We start from the raw sequence: 18,726 nt of genomic DNA on the forward strand, positions 1-18,726 counted from the left end.
ACAAGCAAAATTTGTTTTTATGTACATGGTTTGCATAAATCTGAAAATACAAGCTCTGAGAATCCCAGTCAGACTGTGTGCTAATTCAATGTACAAGAAAAAAAAAAAAGGCAGAAAGTCAATGTCCATCTCACTGTTTTTATTTTTCGAGTGGCCAAATCACACAAGCGTTCAGTTGCAGACAAATGTCAAGAATATCATGAAGCCTAACAAACCTACACTATCAATAAAAACCAGGTGAAAAGGCAATACAAATAAATATTATGGATATTTTTTAATAAGAGGTAGTGTTAGCAGCAATAATGACACAAATCAGTGCCTGGATTTGACATTTAACAATATTACCGTTGTTTTATTTAAATAATTAGCAGCCTAATGATGAATGAATGATCCATGTTAGCTTAGGTTAGCATTTTAGCTGTTTCGCTGCAGTTTTGTATGGAAGTCATCTAAACAATGATGTTAAAGCACCCACTAAAATTGTAATTAACACAGATGCAGTGCAGTTATAGTGATTGTGCTCCGTCAGTGGAAATGTAAAGTGCACTATCTAAGCTGTGGGAGTCCAACAACTATGAATTATTCAATCATTTGTGAGGGTGAGTGAGATAGTATCTGTTTACAGGTAATAGGTGATAGCAGCTGTACTTGATACCTCACACAAACTATACCTCTTTGTTACCAACAATAGGAAGAGATGGTCTATTGTAAACACTTTATACAGCAGTCAAAACTCATTCCGCAGCCTTTTCTTTTTGGTGACTGAAGGATGAAGACTATTAAAGAAGCCATTGTGATGTAAACACAGGAACCACATGACACTTGAGGGCCGCTGTCAAAACTAAAAGCATCTCGTATTCACTATTTCTATTTCCATCCAGCCATCCGATTGTCTAGTCGCTGTGCAAAAGCTGTTTTCTCTTGAACGTCTGTTTAAATATTCACTTTTGTAATTTAACTGCTTTTATATATATTTTCTTGTAAAATTAAAAATGAAAAAAAAAAAAAAAAAAAGCAAGTAAAGCATCACTGTACCTTGGTGCCACTCTAATGTCCACTCTCTGTCCTCGCAGCAGTCAGCAAAGGATACGAGCTCCGACCAAACAGCGTTTCATTCACTGAGAACGTGCTCAGCCGGTCTTTACTCAGAGTGTGTCTGATGTCTTGGATCAGCTCTCTTCTGTCTCCGTTGACGCTCTCGTCTGACGGCTTGGGCCGGACCTCCGTAGGGTGGGACTCCTCCTCCTGGCTTCCATCTTCTGACTTGGACTCTGTCAAATCAGTTATTTCTGTAACTTCTCGACTGTTTTCCCAAGTTTCTTCTGCGTCTTTCGGTTCATTTGCCTTCACTACGGAGTTCTCCTCTGGACTCACTGAACGCTCCTCACGATGCTCCTCTGTTTCGGACGAAGCTGGGAGATCTTTCTTCTCTTCAACTGCTGTTTGTTTTTCATCCAAGTCTGGACCATGATCAGTAGTTTTCTCCTCGGTTTGGTTCCCAGAGCTGCTCTCAGGTCTGCCGCTGGTGACTGAATGATGAGTGCCTGCAGCGCTCTCCACCTCAGTTTTGGAAACATCAGTTTGCTCAGTGTCATCCTGCATTAAAACCTCTGGAACTGTGTCTTCCTTCAGAAATCCCAGACCATCTTTGTGCTCTTCTGACCTCATCTCTTGTTCGTTCGCAGGCTCTTTATCATGTCGTTCACTCTCTGCCTCTGGTATTACGTCTGTCATCTCAGTCTCCTCCACTTGGGCTGCTTCTTTGGCAGGGTCCTTCTCACCTTCTTCAGGGTGATTGCTCTCAAGGTCTGACTCTGCAGCTTCGTCTTTGGCTTTGTCCCTTGACTCATTTACATCTCTTACTGCGTCTTCTTGTTCTGAAATTTCAGACGTCTTCTCTGTCTTTAGTGGACTTGCTGATCTCAGCAGCTCTATAGGTTGTGTCGCTTCCTCGTTAGACTTGGATACTTGGGCATCTGAAGGCGTGTCCTTCAAGTCCTCTAAAGGTTCAATAAATGTCTCAAAGAACTTGGATGATTGATGCATGGTTAACCAGTTTTTCACCAGATCTGAGCTGTCCTCTCTTGCTAAGGCCTCTGGAGTTTTGTTACCTACTGCAAAGCTCTCTTCTGTGTTCTCAGCCTCATTGTTCTGTGGAAGCTGTGATGACTGTGCTTGAGGTTTGAGCAGGACGCTCGCTCCTTCCTCCGAGGCCTTGCTCGCCTCCTCTGTGTCTCCATTTTCTCCGTCTGCAGCAGAGAGGTCAGCAGCAGCAGCAGCAGCATTTTCATCAGCGTGTGGGTGTGTGTCGGCCTTTAAGTCAGACGGCGCGGTGGAATCGGGAGCTGCTTCAGCCGTGGGCGGTGAAGATTGTGCCTGATCGCCTGAGGAAACAACTATCACCTCATCCACATTTCTCTGGACGTTATCGTTCTTTTGGGTCAAATCTGAATCTCTGTTTTCATTATCAGGGTCAGATATGTTTGTATTTTCATCCTGTTTTTCTTCCTCTTTTCTGTCATCTGATTTAGATTCCTCTTTTGTTTCTGTGCCTGGTGTCTCTGGCTCGGAGTCGTTTTTAGTGGACTCCTCTTGCTTTTCCCCTTCCTTATCCTCGCTTTCCACCACATCAGTGTCAGCAGCCCGATCAACCGCTTCATGTTCTTCAGCTCCATCTCCAGACACCACAGTAACTACTTTTACCTCCGCGCTCTCATCTTCTTTTGATTCCTCTGGTGTTCTCTTGTCTTCGCTGTCTGCTGTTTTCTCCTCATTTTCGTCCTCGGTTTGAGCCTCTCCCTTATCCTCTCGAGTTTTGTTCTCTGCTCCGGCAGAACTCTCTCCATTTTCAGCATCAATTTCATCCTTTTCACTGCCGTCAGTTTCGTTCTTCACATCAACCCCCTCTATCACGTTGTTTATCTCTTTGCTTGTTTCAGCTCCATGTGCTTCATCTGCTGCTTTGCTGTCAGCGACATCCTGTGACTCAACAATATTTTCATCTGATATTTTGACATCATCTTTATCCGAGTCTGCATCTGCACTTTTTTCAGGTTCTTCTACGATCTCAGATGCAACCTCTACAACCTCATCAGCTACAGTGTTTTTCTCTTCAGATTCTTCATCATTTTTACTCTTCTCAGCTTCGCTTTGCTCGGCGTTGATCTCTTCCTGTTCTTTCTCTTCCTTTTCTGCATCATCATGCTTTTCTTCATCAGCAGCTGTGTTTGTCTCATTTATTTCAGTTGCATCAGTTGTGGTTCCCTTCACTTCAGATTCGTCCTCTTCATTTTTATTCTCAACACGCTCACTGTCTTCTTTCGTTGTCTTTTCTGTTTCATCTGCCCTCTCCTCATTCGCAGTTTTGTCTTTTTCGCTGTGGGTTTTCTTAGTTTGATCTTCGATTACCATTTTCTTAATGTCTGAGTCAGTTTTAGTCATCTCTGCAGTGCTTTCCTCGTTTTCGATCCTTTCCTCCATCTTACTTTCATTATTCTCCTCTTCTTCTCTCTTATCTTGCACTTCACTTTCCTCACAAATGTCACCTTCTGTTATCTCCTCTGGATTTGTTTGCTTTTCTTCCTCCTTACCTTCCTCTTCAGATTTCTCCTCTACCTTACCATCTATTTCCACTGATTTCTCTGTCTGTTCTTCTCCCAGATCACACATTTGTTGCTGATTCTCATCCTTACTAGCCTCTACTGCTTCCTCTTCGATAATATCATCTTTATTGCTCTCATCTTTTGCATTGTCCTCACTTGGATCTGCAGTTTTTTCAACTGTGGTGTCTCCGCTCCCCTCCACTGAGCCACTTATATTCTGTTCTGTTTCTGATGCTGCTGCTCTGTCTTCGTTGTCTCCCTGCTGTATCTCCTCTTCCTCGGTTACAGGTGCCTCTTCACAGCTGAGGGCCTCTGGCCCCTCTGAGGGCTCTGCTTTCATCTCCATTGTCTCACTCACTGTCATTGCCTCCGCCTCTGCATTATCAGGCTCTGCTGCCTCATCAGTCTCTTCATTCGGCTTTGATACTGATGACTCATCCTCCTCGCTGCTTTTTGCCCCTTGCCCCGTCTCGTCAGGCTGCAAATCAGCCGCCACCAAGGTTTCCTCATCGTTTTCCTCGTCTTTTTCTGCAGCATCAGTGGATTTAGCTGCTGCATCTTCTTGAGGTTCTGAAGTCTTGTCCTCAGCCAGTTCCCCTGTAGATACAAGAAGCAGAGCTGCACCAATAACCTCTGCGACCTCTGATGATGTATCATTTTCGGCTGTGTTGTTGTCTTCCTCTGATGCATCCTTTTTGCCTTCCTCTGATGCATCCTTTTTGCCTTCCTCTGATGCAGCCTCTTTGTCTTCCTCTGGTGCAGCCTCTTTGCCTTCTTCTGGTGCAGCCTCTTTGCCTTCCTCTGGTGCAGCCTCTTTGTCTTCCTCTGGTGCAGCCTCTTTGCCTTCCTCTGGTGTAGCCTCTTTGTCTTCCTCTGGTGCAGCCTCTTTGTCTTCCTCTGGTGTAGCCTCTTTGTCTTCCTCTGGTGTAGCCTCTTTGTCTTCCTCTGGTGCAGCCTCTTTGTCTTCCTCTGGTGCAGCCTCTTTGCCTTCCTCTGGTGTAGCCTCTTTGTCTTCCTCTGGTGCAGCCTCTTTGCCTTCCTCTGGTGCAGCCTCTTTGTCTTCCTCTGGTGCAGCCTCTTTGTCTTCCTCATCTATTTTGACCTCCTCATCTTTAGTATTATCACTGTTCTCTAGGGGCTCTTGTTCAGTTTCGTCCTGCTGTTCTTTTGGTTCAGACGTCAGTTCTTGATCCTTTGCCACTTTAGCTTCACCTACAACACCTTCCTCACATTTCGCCTCTTCTACGACCGTCTGTTGCTGTTCTATGAAAGTCACGGATTTCTCTGGAACTGTGTCTGCAAATACAAATGAGAGGTTGTTTAGGAAAATATCTTTTTTAGTGAAAGAGTTGTGTTGTGTAACTTTCTGATTAATTTGAATGAAAATCAGGTACCCTTGTTCTGCTCAGGGCCTTTATCTGTGGATTCCTCCTCCTCCTCAGTACTGGTGTCGCTCAGTTCGGGCTCAGAGCTGCACTGGGGCTCCATCAGTATGGCCTCTGCAAGCTTCTCCTGCACAGATTTGGCTTAGGAAACAAAAAGAGACAAGCATTTATGGTGATTCATGATGTCCGAATATACAAATAATAACAATAAGATAGTGTTTGAACAATGCAAATGCAATGAGAGAACTGAGCCAGTGAAGAAACATACAGCCAAAGACAAAACATATCTTTAATCTTTCCAGTTCCAAACATCAGGGAGCAACACAACATGCAAAATGATAATAAACATGCACAGAAAGAAAAACAAAAAATATTAACAGGCATCATTTAGTACACAACCAAAATGGAAACACAACACAAACTTATAAGACGGACTAATTTAATCCCAATTTATGCAGTTTTAGGATGTGAATATGCATGATTCTTGCAATTTTTGGTTGCATCCACATGGCTGAATGCACTTACTGTTCGCTGCTTTAGATAAAAGTGTCTGCTGAATATATGCAATGTAATGACAGATGATAAAAAATCACTTTGGCACTTAATGTGTTTGCAAAATGGATCATTTAAATGTTGAAATAACTTTGGTTTAGGAAATCCACCAACAATTCTGTTTTTATTAATGACATATTTTCTAAACATTTAAGTTAAATATTTACAAAGTAAGGAAAGTAAGAGCACAGCTAATAATGCAAAAGTAGATTTGTACTGCTCTACACTCTGCAACTCTTAACAGCCGCATATTTTGTGATTTTTTTGACTGAAGTGTGCGGCCTGAAAATATATTTTTCTATACAAGTGACAGCCCTCTCCTCTTCTGATTGCATTCTCACCCTTCTTGCCGTCATCTTTTCCTATATTTTGAAGTGTTTATTTCACTCATTTTTCTTCAGACTGCTTCAACCAGAACTATGTAGTGTAGCTTTAAAACAAACTGAGTAAAAAGCAAACATAAGTTAGAAAAGGCTTGTGATCTTTTGAATAAAACTGCACTTTAACATTAAAAAGTGGATCAGAAAGAAAATCACCACACACAAACAAAAGAAAAAAAATACAATAACGCACAAGTAATTTTTCCACTATTAAATGTTACAACAATGTCATACTGTTACTTTGAATGTCAGGTTGTGATAATAGTGGAAAAACCTCCATACAAGATGGACCCATTTTCTCACTCAGGTGAAAGTTCCAGAGTCATATTTGTTGGTTCATACTCACCCCTCTCCTGCTCCTCCTCCGGTTTCCTCTCATCTTCCGTTTTCTCAGCCTCTTTGTCCCCCGAGGTGTCGTCACTCTGTTTATTCTCCTTCCCTGAGGGGATGCTGGTGTCAGAGATGTCTATCTCTGTGCTGTCCCCCGCGCTGCCCTGTATGTCTGAGTCTTTCGGTGCAGCAGGCTCGGCCTCAGCGGCAGCAGCTTCTTCTGGTCTTGGTTCGTCTTTTTCGTCTTGTGGAACAGCGGGCTCTTCCTGATCCACCTCTTTAGGTTGCTCTGCTGTCTCGTCCTCTCTGGAGTCTTTGGTGGCTTCGGCTTCACTCTCTTCCTGCTCGCTGCCTGAGGAGCTGGAGCCTGAACGAGACTTTATGTCTTCTGTGCAAGACAGATGGAGCATTTTAAATTCTTCAGCAGAAGAAAGCACAATTGACACTATAAATAACCAGAAGTAGCAGTTCATTAAGATGGTTTATGGTTTGCTGGTTTATAGATGACATTGTAATTTACGCATATAAAGTTTAGCATCTCATTGAAATCTTGGTTAATATCAGTGTGCCCTTGAGTGCCTTTGAAAGCATACCAAACGATTCTGATTTGCTGTATTAAAAGCTGTTGTCAAATGAATAAATAATGCGTGACAAAAACATTACATGACACAATACTCGAATCTGTTCAAACAAAGGATTTGACCCACCATCCTTCTCGTCATCTTCAGTCTCAGAGCCTTCTCTCTCTTTAACCTGCCTTTCAGTTTCACCGGAGGGAGATATGGATTTCTTTTCTTTTGCTTCTGCATCTTCTGCAACGCCCTCATCGTCTGCTTCAAAGTCTTCTTCATAATCTGAGGAGCAAGACAGACAGAAACATCACATAAACACACTTTATGGTAAAGATATGCGACGTGTGTTCCATATATTTATCTCTCATCTGCACAGTCATCATACCATCTCTGACTTTGTCCTCCTCAGCAGCTGTTTCTTCTCTGACTGGAGTCTCTGTGTCCTGTGGTTGGCTGGTTTCACACTCTGAATGGGATGCAGCGTCCTGTCTGGACCCCGTCGTTTCAATCAGGAGACGGGGAGCATCCTTTGGGTTGATGGCTGACTCCTCTCTTCCCTCATCCTCTTTGACCCTCTTTGGTGGAGGAGTGGGCTTTTTGTCTAATCCCATAGCTATGATGCACCTGGAAAAACGAGCATAACGTACTGTAAGAACTCAGATTAGAGCAACAGTTCATTATTTTACAATGCATGCTTCTTCACTTTCTTGTCAAGTAACTTTGCTCTCTGTGCAGCCACCTCTGGGCTTTATATGTCCTTTTTTCACATATGCAGTAGTTCTACCAAAGACCTACACTTAAACAACTTTGATGTTTCAAATCAGTGGAGTTTCCCTTTAAAGATACAATGTGCCTTCAAAAAGGAAGCCTTACTTGTAGCAGGGAGAGGCCCCCTCTACGCTGATGAAGCCAAAGTGTCCATGCCTGCCGCCAAGTCTGGAGCCCTTCCTGTGTTTGAACTCGCAGCAGGAGCTCAGCCGCTCCACCTGCAGCCCGTTCAGGAAGAAGGTCAAGCTGAAGGGGAAACCTCGGTGTCGCCTTGAAATGAACTGGAAAGTCTCTGAGGGAAAGATTAAGAATGTAGACGAAAGATAGGAACATTTTAACAGTCAAGATCATCAAACCTGTGAACTTGGTGCTGCAGAACAAACTTAACCCATCTCAAATCCTTCAATTTCAATAATAATGATAAAAAATTAAGTTAAAAGATGCAGAAATTACGGCATTTAAGTTGTTCCATACACTCGGTGACACATTGATAGAGTTGGTTTATTTGCTTAAAGGCTGTTGTACACTTTCACTCTTATCTGACCTCCCTGCCTGGATTTGCTCTCATTTGTGCACACAAACACACATATCCAACAAACACAGTGACAGGTCGTCATACTGACCTCCCTCCCGGAGCATGCCCTTGTAAACACACAGGTTCTCTCCTCCGCAGTGTTGCTGAAACACTTTGACCTCATCCCTCATGTCAGTCAGGTCGTGGGAGAGGTGCACCGTTTTGCCAAAGTACATCATGTTCACACACACTCTGCTCTGGTGCACAGAGGTCCTCAGCATGGGGGGATCCTGGATGGAAGAAAGGGCAGGCTGGGGTCAGTTTAATCCGGTTTAGGAAATTATTTGAATTTCCTAATCCCAAATTTGTCATGACTCGTGACACACAGGTACACTGTTATCTAGGTCTGGATAGAAATTTACTCTCCTGATTAATCTAAAGCAAATGATTCTTAAATCACTGATTTGTGTTGTCATTTTTACTGATTAATTATAGTACGGTCAGTTAAAATGGATTCAGACTGAACTGTGTAAATAATTTGCATTGTAAATTTAGGTGAGTAAGAGATTCATAATGTCCAGCCATAGTTTTACCACTGAGTTAACTGTACAAATGCATTTCACAATAATCTCTGACTACAGATGAAGTAATAGAAAATGCTTTGGACCCCTCTATGCGGTTCTGTATTTGTGTTACTGTAAGTTTAGACACACACAAAGACATATAATATAACCTCCTGCTGCTAGGCCTTGCAAAAAAAACCCCACATCGCATCAATTCACGCATGGAAATTTGAATTGTTGTTCCTAATTATTCCGAAGGGGCTGCAGCTTGTAAGTTTGTTGTGGAAAGTTTGGTTGCCAGGGAAAACATAAAGAGAGATAAAGACCTCACTGGCGTCAGCTCCACTGGAGGCGGTGGTAGGACGTAGTCTGCGGCCTCTGAGCGTGCCGCTGGGAGCGACCTTCACCCCCCTCTCTTTCCTCTTCGTGGCTGGAGGCACGGGGGTCACAAAGTTGTTGATGACTGGGAGGCAGTAGGGTGAGATGCCAAAGGAGGCGTCCATTGTGGTCAAACGTCTCCGAGACTCCCTCTGAGAGAGACGATAACAAAGGTTTTCTTGTTGATTTTGCAGCAGGGTAACGACATGTCTGTGAACATGCTTGCAAAAACAGTTACTTCAAGTGCAGATGACAGTTAAATAGAGATGTGTTTGTCCACTTACAAAATGAATATTCAAATACTTAGAAGTAATCAGAAAACACTAACATGTCGAAATCTACTACTTCTCTAAAGAGTAGTTTTTAAACTGTGCCCAAGGTTGGATAATAGTGGCATCACTCAAAACCAAAATCAAAAACAAATATGATTTTCTCTATGTATATATATATATATATACTGTCCTGCGTGTCTCATGTGTCATGGTCTCACGGTGCAGTTGAATGGCTGATCGTTCTCATTGGACGACTCCAGGAGTCTGTAAGGGGAGCTGCGTCTGAGCGTGGCTGTGGTGCTGTTACTGTGGATCGGCTTCAGACGCACCGGCCTCTGAATCTTCCCAGGAGCCGTGTTGGGTCGAGACGAGCCTGGCTGCAGCACCCGTAACACACAGTACAGTCAGCATTCTGTGGATGTGTCACTTTGGAAACCATTAAAGTACAGTGTAAAATCAATATAACACAATGGATTCAAGCCTGTTAATAAGGGTGAGCGTTTTAAGGACTTATTGTCCATTATCGTTATTTATTGCAGACCACTTTGCTCTGTACTATTATATTTTTCTTTAATTCATTTAATTATTCATTGCTACAGAGTTGCAATAATACAGTGCATGTTCAATGTCTCATTGTCTATCTTTGATTTTTTTCATGCAGTGCATAATTCAACATTTTTCCAGTCTTTGGTCAACTGCTGCTTTTGTACCACCTTCGATTGCTGCAATATAATGTTACACTCAATATATTGTATTATTTTAACTGAATGTACTTCGCTCCATTTATATCTTTATACATAATGTATGTATACTATACAATATACATTATATCATTCTTTAATTCATAACAAATTACACAATATGTGCACAGATACACGTTAGAAATCTTCCCAGAAGTGCCTTGACATTTTTCATATCACTGCTGATTGTATTTCAAACATGCCGCCTCCTCCTCCTCCTGAAGCGTGAGATGTTTGCAGACTAGCGAGGAGAGAGATTTCACAGGGTAAACACAGAGATCAAGGTCGGGATTACCAGCTCTATTTATTCTGGCATCAAGGTCTGTGACTTTTTATGTCTCGAAGACGGCACACGTCTAATCCCACTACTTCACTTCAAACGCTCGTGTTTGCACACTGAGCAAACAGCAGCTGAGACAGCTCTTCAAACTTAAGTGTCAGCATGCGCAGATAATGATGTTAATTACAGACAGACATTCACCACCTCAATGAATGTCTGGGACTTGGACACCATTCAGCTGTGAGTTGGAGGGATTTAAATGGATCTTTATTTTTTTAGGCCATTAATATAAAATTGTGGGTATTTGCTCATCTGGCATGATATCTTTGATGATCTAATTTTTGACTCAACTTGGAGGGATCATCAATACACTATAAAAACTACACTGACGAATCAAATGCAGGTGCTGCAAGGAAAGAAATAGGAGTCAGCAGGCATTAAGCTTGGCCTAGCATGAAGACTGGAGACAGGGAGACAGGGAGACAGGTAGACTGGCTCTGTCCAAACACTGGAGACTACAGGAAAACATTGCTCCTGGCCAAGAAATGGTGTGGCACATTAAAACCCCCTAAAAACCACAAAATCAACTTGGTTTTACGTTTTGTTTTTTGTACAAATCAAATACAGAAGATAGAATTTGTTAATTAGAGAAGGTTAGAGGTGTTGGGAGATTTCATTCTGACAGATCAGGCAAGCTGTTTTCCCCTCTCTCCAGTCTTTACGCTAAGCTAAGCTAAGCTAAGCTAAGATAAGCTAAGTTAACTGGCCTGTCTACTAGCTTCATATTTGTTCGTTTAGAACACGAACCCAGTATCTCACACGTCAGCTGTCCGATGGAGCGACGATGTGTTTTGATATTGTGTTCTTCATATTTGTATCATGACCCCTTCATTATAAACTGAATGGTGTGATAGAGGCTCTTTAACAATGTTTTTTTTTAACTCAAACATGAAATTTCATGTCTTGTGTGTGTCAAGTGTCTCTTGTGGCATTTGAAAACCTTCTTTGCATGATGGAGACACGATACTTAAAGGTCACATTTCAAAAGCACTTGATTAAGAACAGTGGCGTTACCAATTAACCAAAAGGGTGGTGGTGGGGGGGGGGGTGGTGGCATGATATTGAATATGATACATTATCATATAAAACAATATCGACTGAATGAAACAGATGTTTTGACTCACAGACTCGGAGGACTCCGAGTGTTCCCCCTCTGGTCCAGAGTGCTGTTTTCGGATGCCCCTGGCACCTGTGGGTGGGCGTGGAGACAGGATGCGGATGATGTCCTCTTCATACCTTTTACAGCGATCCACCTTCCAAACAAAACCATGCATCGATATCATATAGAAAAATTACAGACCAGGTTAGTAAGAAGACATAACACTACAATATTTATGTGTTTTCGGGATGCATCTAAAACCTTTGACTGAATAAATCGTTGAAACTGCAAGTCATGCAAGTTAGATGGGGTAAGAGTATATCTTCCTAGTGACTAATGGGGTTCGACAAGGTGGAATACTGTCACCTGCTTGTTTCTAAAAAGTTACAAGAGTCTAAGACTGGATGCTTGCTGGAGGATCGTCTTTTTAACCACCTGATGTACGCTGATGATTTAGACGTCTTGTTTCCTTATAGTGTCGGATTATGGCAACTGCTCTGAGTCTGCTCAAGTTATGGTGAGCAGTATGACATTAAACTCCAAAAAGAGTGTCGTCACAACTGCTAGTGCTAAAGAGGATCAGAGGAGAGATTCCTTCCTTCTTTCTTTATGGCGGACAAAGCACTAAATGTAGTGGGAAAAGTTATTTGGGTCACGTCATCAGGAACGATCTACGTGATGATGAAGATGTGCTGCGGCAGTGTTGTAAAACGTTTGTGGGAGCCAATATGCTGGCATGCAAATTTCATATGAGAACAGATGATGTTACATAACAATATTGAGATGGACTAATGTGTCTGACATAAGGATATGATGATATTTTGTGTAGCTATATATGAAGAACAATTGAGATATATTATTATTTATAAATTCGGGCACTGTTAATAGCAGTAGCTGCTAAAAATGGGTGATGAAGATGTTTGTTTCATGATTCAAGAGTCATTAATTTACAAAATAGGGCAGTGAAGCAGTGTTTAAATGTAAATGTACCTTGATCCGATGCACTCTTTCCCTCCTTGCGAACTCCTCCAGTTTCCTTTTGATCTCTATTTGATGGGCACGCTGTATGGGAGGGCCACAGAACAAATTAGCATAATGTATTATGTAAGCAGAAGCACAGATTAGCTGACAGTGTTTTGACTGCCACTGTGACACTGACACTGTGATCCTCCCACCTCCATCTCCAGCACCTTGTGGAAAATGGCTTGGGCCAGGCATTCCCGGACGTGTCTGTGGTGGGCTCTCTGGATCAGCTTGTGTCTGTACTCCTTGTCTGGAACAATACGCCCACTCCTGGTGATCTGATAACAGCAACAGTCTCAGTCTATTTGGCTTGACTATGTTTCCAAATATGGGTCGCCAACAGCTGATATTTTGCACTGAAATACAAAAATCGCTGAAAGCCCTGAAAACACAGATTCTCTATCAGCTTCTTACTGTGAGCAATGAGGTCAAATTTAATTTCACGTGTTTTATTTCATAAGAGATTTGTGTTTTTTCACTGATTTGAAGCGTGCGGGGCTTGGCTGGAAAAAGGCGATGCCATCCAGCACCAATGTTACTTAATCCTGTTAATTAACATGTGATTCAGAAAGTGATGACAGTTGGTGGTTGTCTGGTCACTGTGAATCAAGTCTGATTAAACCACATCCACAAAATTCTGAGTGAGCAGGCTAGTTGAGTTAGTTGTTAGGGTTAGTAGTTAGCTGCTAGATAAACTATATTTTCTTGCAGCTTGTACCTTTGTTCTTCATGTTAGTGATGGCTACTACAGTGTCTAATAGCCAAAGATGATTCCTAGATTGCAAATAATATCAGCAACTAAGCAAAACGTCCCTCAGTTTGAGTCACTACACGCTGTAAAATGTGTGAATCTGAATCTGTAGCTCTCAAAAGTAGGACAGACAGTACTGTCACGGTCATCGTCACATTGTCGACGTACCAGTCCTGCTCTTTGCAGGTGTCTCCTGATCCGTGTGTTGCTGAAGTATCCAGCGAGGTGTTTGTCTGTGAGACTGTTGTAGGCTGAAATAAGTCTAGAGAAACAAGACAGATAAAAACACAAAAGGCATGCCAAATTAATCCCAGCTAAAGAAACTTAATTCTCCACTTTATGAAGGACGTCCAGACTTTTTTGTCTTCCACAAGAGTAACTGGAGAGTTCTTGATTACAGTTAAGAGAAAACCAGAATCTCAATCAAATGGTTTAGTGGGACACAACACCATGTTTGTTTGTCATCCTCATTAACGAGATACCAGGTCGTCCACAGCCCGGCCCGTCTGAGAGCAGCCTTTTTTTTCACCCAACGCATATCTGATTTCCTCCAGCGTTTGTGTACGAGACAACAGGATCTTACAAATATAGGGTCTGTTACCGGTGTCTGATTACCCACAGGAATTAGAGGGGACGACACACTTAACCCTCCTCTTTGTGACCCAGGCTTGTTTGTCTCTGGTGCTCCTCAGCTCTGGCTGCAGATTTCTCTTTGAACAACATACATGACTTTCTCTGAGCCAGTGAGGCATGGAGCAGAAATAAAAATATCCTGCTAAGGTGTCAAAGTCAAAAAGAGTGCATCTATCACTATTAGCTCAGTTTGTTTCTGCTTTACATGCTTTTATTGTCCGATTGTGTTTTTAAAGTTGGGCATTTTGTTTTCTAAAACTGCTCTATGTAAAGATTAGTGTATTAATTTTTATAAACATTACAGTGGCCCTGTTAGTACACTAGCCAAACAGTAGCAGCAACATATGTTCAAAAGTAGTTCATTATGTCTCTGTAGTGACTATAAAGCTGCATATTGTGTCTCTGTTATATACTTACATGAAGTCAATTCCAGGATTCCTTAAATGATTAAATAAAATAACTAAACCTCAATAAAATGAAATAAAAAGTAAAACATATACACATATACCAGCGGTGGAACAAGTATTCACTGTACTGGAAAAAAAAACACATTACAAGTAAAAGTCCAGCATTATAAAGTACTAGTGTACAATTATGAGCAACAGCATGTGCTTAAAGTATCAGTCATACAAGTATATTGTGCAGCAGAAATAACCCCTATCTGTGTTTGATTGGGGATATGAATGTAAAATCTTAAAGTACCTACAGTTGTTGAATAAATGTAGCGGAGTAAAAAGTATGAAGGACATTTAATTGAAATACTAAAAAACATGTGCCTATAATTTGTACTTAAGTACAGTACTTGAGTAAAAATACTGCATTCCAGTACTGGTAACCTATCTATCTATCTATCTATCTATCTATCTATCTATCTGTCTATCTATCTATCTATCTGTCTATCTATCTATCTATCTATCTATCTATGTGAGTGTGTTTCAGCTTGTCTTGCTCTTTGCTTTACAAAACTGCAGTTATAAAGTTTTACAGTAGTCTGAAAGCAGCACTGAGTCAATTAAAAGTAGCTGGTTAATTGTGCCTCGGTGTGTGTATGTGTGTTGACACATATTACAGTGACACACAATGACATGACAGTGTTGTTGTTTTGTGGTTTATTTTCTAATGTCCCATTTGTGTCTGTCGGTGCATTAGCCTAACAGTAGCATTAGCATGGGTTTAGAGTCAGTTAAAAGTAGCTAACTGTGCCTCCGTGGTGAATATAGTGCGTTTAGTCTGATAATATATCAGTTTTAGTGGGTTCATTTAACTGTTATCTGATTGAAGAAATAACAAAAGTAGGAAAGCCAAGGTTGAGTAAAACAAAATAATAGTACTCTGACCCACATTCACTAACTAATAAGTCTACGACCTGGATAAATGAATACAGACATGGACTACATTACAGTAGAATTTAGACCTGCGTCTCCGCTCCCTCCACTCATGAATATGAAAAATCAGACTGCACCTACCCCGGGTTGAGGTGATTCATGGTGTTCAGCTGGCTCTGGTCAAATTCAGGCAGCAGAGGAGTTTTAAAGGATCATCAGACTGACTGAGGCTCCCACTGCGGAACTGGTGACAACCACCGGTTGCTATGGGAGATCACGTGACGATGCTGGTTTCCTCTTACGGAGAGTCCCACCGACACGTGAGCGCTCACATCCTTCACCTGAGCAGGGGCAGCAACACCACGCTGTGTGAGCAATTCAAAATGTCACGCAGGTACCATCAGAAAGGTTTACTTTATGTATCAAAAGTGAAAGTATCACTGACAAAGTGGTCTGAGTCCATGTTTTGATTTATTACTGCTGCATTGTTGTGTATCCTTGTGTATCCTTGAGTGTTACTGCTGTGGGTGTTTAAGGTTAAGCTACTACCTGCACTTTGTCATCACCCGTTTGTTTTTCTCCTGTGAAATACACACATGTATATATTTTATATTTTTCTCATATTTTTGCACTTTTACACATCTTTTATATTTGTTATATGCCTTGTTTTTGCACTACTTTTGTAACTAACACTTTGTGTCTGCACCTTTTCTGTTTCTTGACTCTCTGCTGCTGTAACAAGTGAATTTCCCAGTTCTATCAATCAACCAATCCATCTTTATTTGTGTTGCGCCAATTCATAACAGTGTTATCTCAAGATGCTTTCCATAAAGAGCAGGTCTAGACCAAACTCTTTAATTAAAGAGTGACCCAGCGATTCAAAAAAATCCCCACATGAGGTATTATATTAGGCAACAGTGGCAGGAAAAACTCCCCTTTAACAAGAGGAAACCTGGAACAGAACAGGGCTCAGAGGTGGGCGGCTTTCTGTCGGGGTCCGTGTTGGGTGGAGGTTGGAGGGGGTTAGGTAATTTAATCTACAGCAATCATCATAAGTTCCTGTGAGAACCATGTATCTCTTAAGTGTTTCATAAAATGTCCACTGGATTTGGAAGTACATAACAGGAAAACTTTAATCTGAAAAGTAATTAAAACTGTCAGACAAATGTAGTGGAGTAAAAAGTAAAACATTTGCCTCTGGGGTGCAGTGGAGCAGAAGTATAAAGTTGTGTAAAATGAAAATACTCACATAAATTCTAAGTATTTCAATGTGTACTGAAGTACTTGAGTAAAAGTTACATTCCAGCGAGGAGTCTTCACACTGATACTGACACTGATAATAATAGCTACTTCTTTCTGGACAGTTTAGATATTAGTCAACACATTTTATTTCTCATCTCAGAAATAGAATACTAGCATGTCGACTTGTTTTAGATTCACTGCCGTTTCATTAAGAAAATGTTTTAAAGCTTTAATCAATGGTGGAAGTAAAAGTACTTAAAGTACCAGCGCTGTGGTAGTTTATACTTTATAACAAGTAAGAGTCTTGCACTCACAATCCTACTGAAGTAAAATTACACAAGTATCATAAGCAAAATATACTCAAAGTATCAAAGTAAAAGTACTTCCTCTGCAGAAAAATGGTCCGTCAGTGATATATTACATATTATTACATTATTAAAACAAGGTTAATACTGATGCCTCATTATTTAAGCAGCATTTATTTAGTATTTAGTACTCGTAATTGGCCAGTAATTTTAAATGTTATAAAATATGTGAACTGTAGATGCCCCAGCACAGTCAGAACATATCTCACAGTTATCATCTCAGAAAATGTGTTCATTGTCTGCCAGGAAGCGCTCCAGCTGCAGGTCCTCTGTGGCCCTCTTGTGGAAAAATGGAAAACTGTTATTTCCATTAGAGTGTGGACAACACACAGTCCACCTCTTACATGAAACTGATGAGTGCTGCATTGACTCTGTAGAGATAATCGTTGAAGGCATATTTTGACAAAATGTTCGTCTATATTTACGTGTGGTAGCCTTGTTTGCTGCTGTCTATCCTCTCTTGTCAAACCTATTGTGTCACACACAATATGTCAAATGTCGACTTTTGTGGAATAAACTTCATAATGAATTGAAGTGTTTCGTCAGTCCCAGAGTTGGCCTGAAAGAGGAGCCACGTTTCTGTGTCGAGGTGCGACAAAGCTTGGCAGTGTTGCTTCTCGAAGATCACTGATATCTGATACATATTGGGAAGGATGAGAAGGAGATTGTTGTGCACATTCGTCTTTTGGCGGACAACATGCTGTTTAAATATTCAGCAGGAGACACAGATACACACCTGAGAAACTGATGGTCATTTTGAAAACAACACGTGACAAAATGTGCCGTAGAAATAATATAAAACTTACAGGAGAGTCAGAGGTCAGACGAACACAACTGTCCCTTTTTAGCCGGATCCTCTTTAGGGGTTCGTAGTGATTCTCCAGAACACGTGAGTGTGAAGCTGAGGTCACAAACAATCTGTCAATCTGCTTCAAAGAAATTCATTATTTTGACCTAAAGACATTTTTGATTTTAATTTCAAATCATCACAATATTGTATTCATTCATTCATTCATTACCTATACAATCCCAGCAGACACTGGGTGAGAGGCAGGGTACACCCTGGGTAATGGGTCAGTCACAGGGCCAACACACACAGAAAAAACGGCCACTCACGCTCACATTAACACCTACGGACAATTTCAGAGTCACCAGTTAACCTAACCTGAATGTCTTTAGACTGTCTGAGATCATGTTTTACTGAAGTAAGTGAAGTATGGAGGCTGCGAAGTGGCCGATTTGGCTTTGTGCAGCAGATGAGAATGCTTACGTGTATGTGCTACATGTACAGGGTCAGTCTCGCTGCTCACATGTGGGGGTACATCAGGAATTTATCCTTTACTAACACTTGCACCTGCAGACAATCTCTGATATAGTAACACACACATTCAGGTGTTTCTCTCAAAAAGACTTGAGACAATTAAAACAGGAATTCGATACCCTGATGTATGTGTGTCAACCTGAGGTGACATTCAGAATGGTTGCTAATGGTTTTTTAGCACTGATTTTTATTGTGATTCATCAAACCACACAGCAAGTAAACAGCAACACTGCTGTGGTAATAATAATAACCAGACAGAAGTACATTTGTTAATACTACCCTGCTTCAGGGTAACAAATATCTTAAAATAAAATAAAAACTAATAGAAATACACAAGCAAATAAAAACCAAACAAAATAAGAGGGCTGGTTTTAATTAATCATAATTACTGTTATTTTTCTTTCCCCAATTTCTTTGTTCTGTGTTTGACTGGCCACACCAAAGGTGCCTACTCGGAGAAGTTGTTGCCACCAGCATCTCTGCATTGCTCTCGGTTTTTAAAAACATTTAAAAAAAAAAACAAGTGGTAACATGGGTATCTGTGTGATTAGCAACAACTCAATCAATGAGA

The 18,726-nt window shown here is 41.2% G+C and overlaps 1 protein-coding gene across 1 annotated transcript; it reads right to left on the reverse strand.

Moving 5' to 3' along the window:
- Positions 1-1,022: 1,022 nt before the first annotated feature.
- Positions 1,023-13,992, reverse strand: erich3 (glutamate-rich 3). The gene is made up of 14 exons (XM_070832178.1): positions 13,917-13,992; positions 13,438-13,583; positions 12,671-12,796; positions 12,486-12,557; positions 11,521-11,649; positions 9,535-9,693; positions 8,993-9,196; positions 8,213-8,393; positions 7,695-7,881; positions 7,207-7,445; positions 6,957-7,103; positions 6,266-6,637; positions 4,997-5,128; positions 1,023-4,892 (listed from the first exon to the last, which is right to left on the reverse strand). Exons 1-14 carry the CDS (start codon positions 13,990-13,992, stop codon positions 1,048-1,050), a joined length of 6,015 nt encoding a protein of 2,004 aa, XP_070688279.1. The 3' UTR covers positions 1,023-1,047.
- Between the last annotated feature and the right edge of the window lie 4,734 nt (positions 13,993-18,726).

The sequence above is a fragment of the Pempheris klunzingeri genome, chromosome 6 (genome assembly GCF_042242105.1).
Source record: "Pempheris klunzingeri isolate RE-2024b chromosome 6, fPemKlu1.hap1, whole genome shotgun sequence".
Taxonomy (NCBI): Eukaryota; Metazoa; Chordata; class Actinopteri; order Acropomatiformes; family Pempheridae; genus Pempheris; species Pempheris klunzingeri.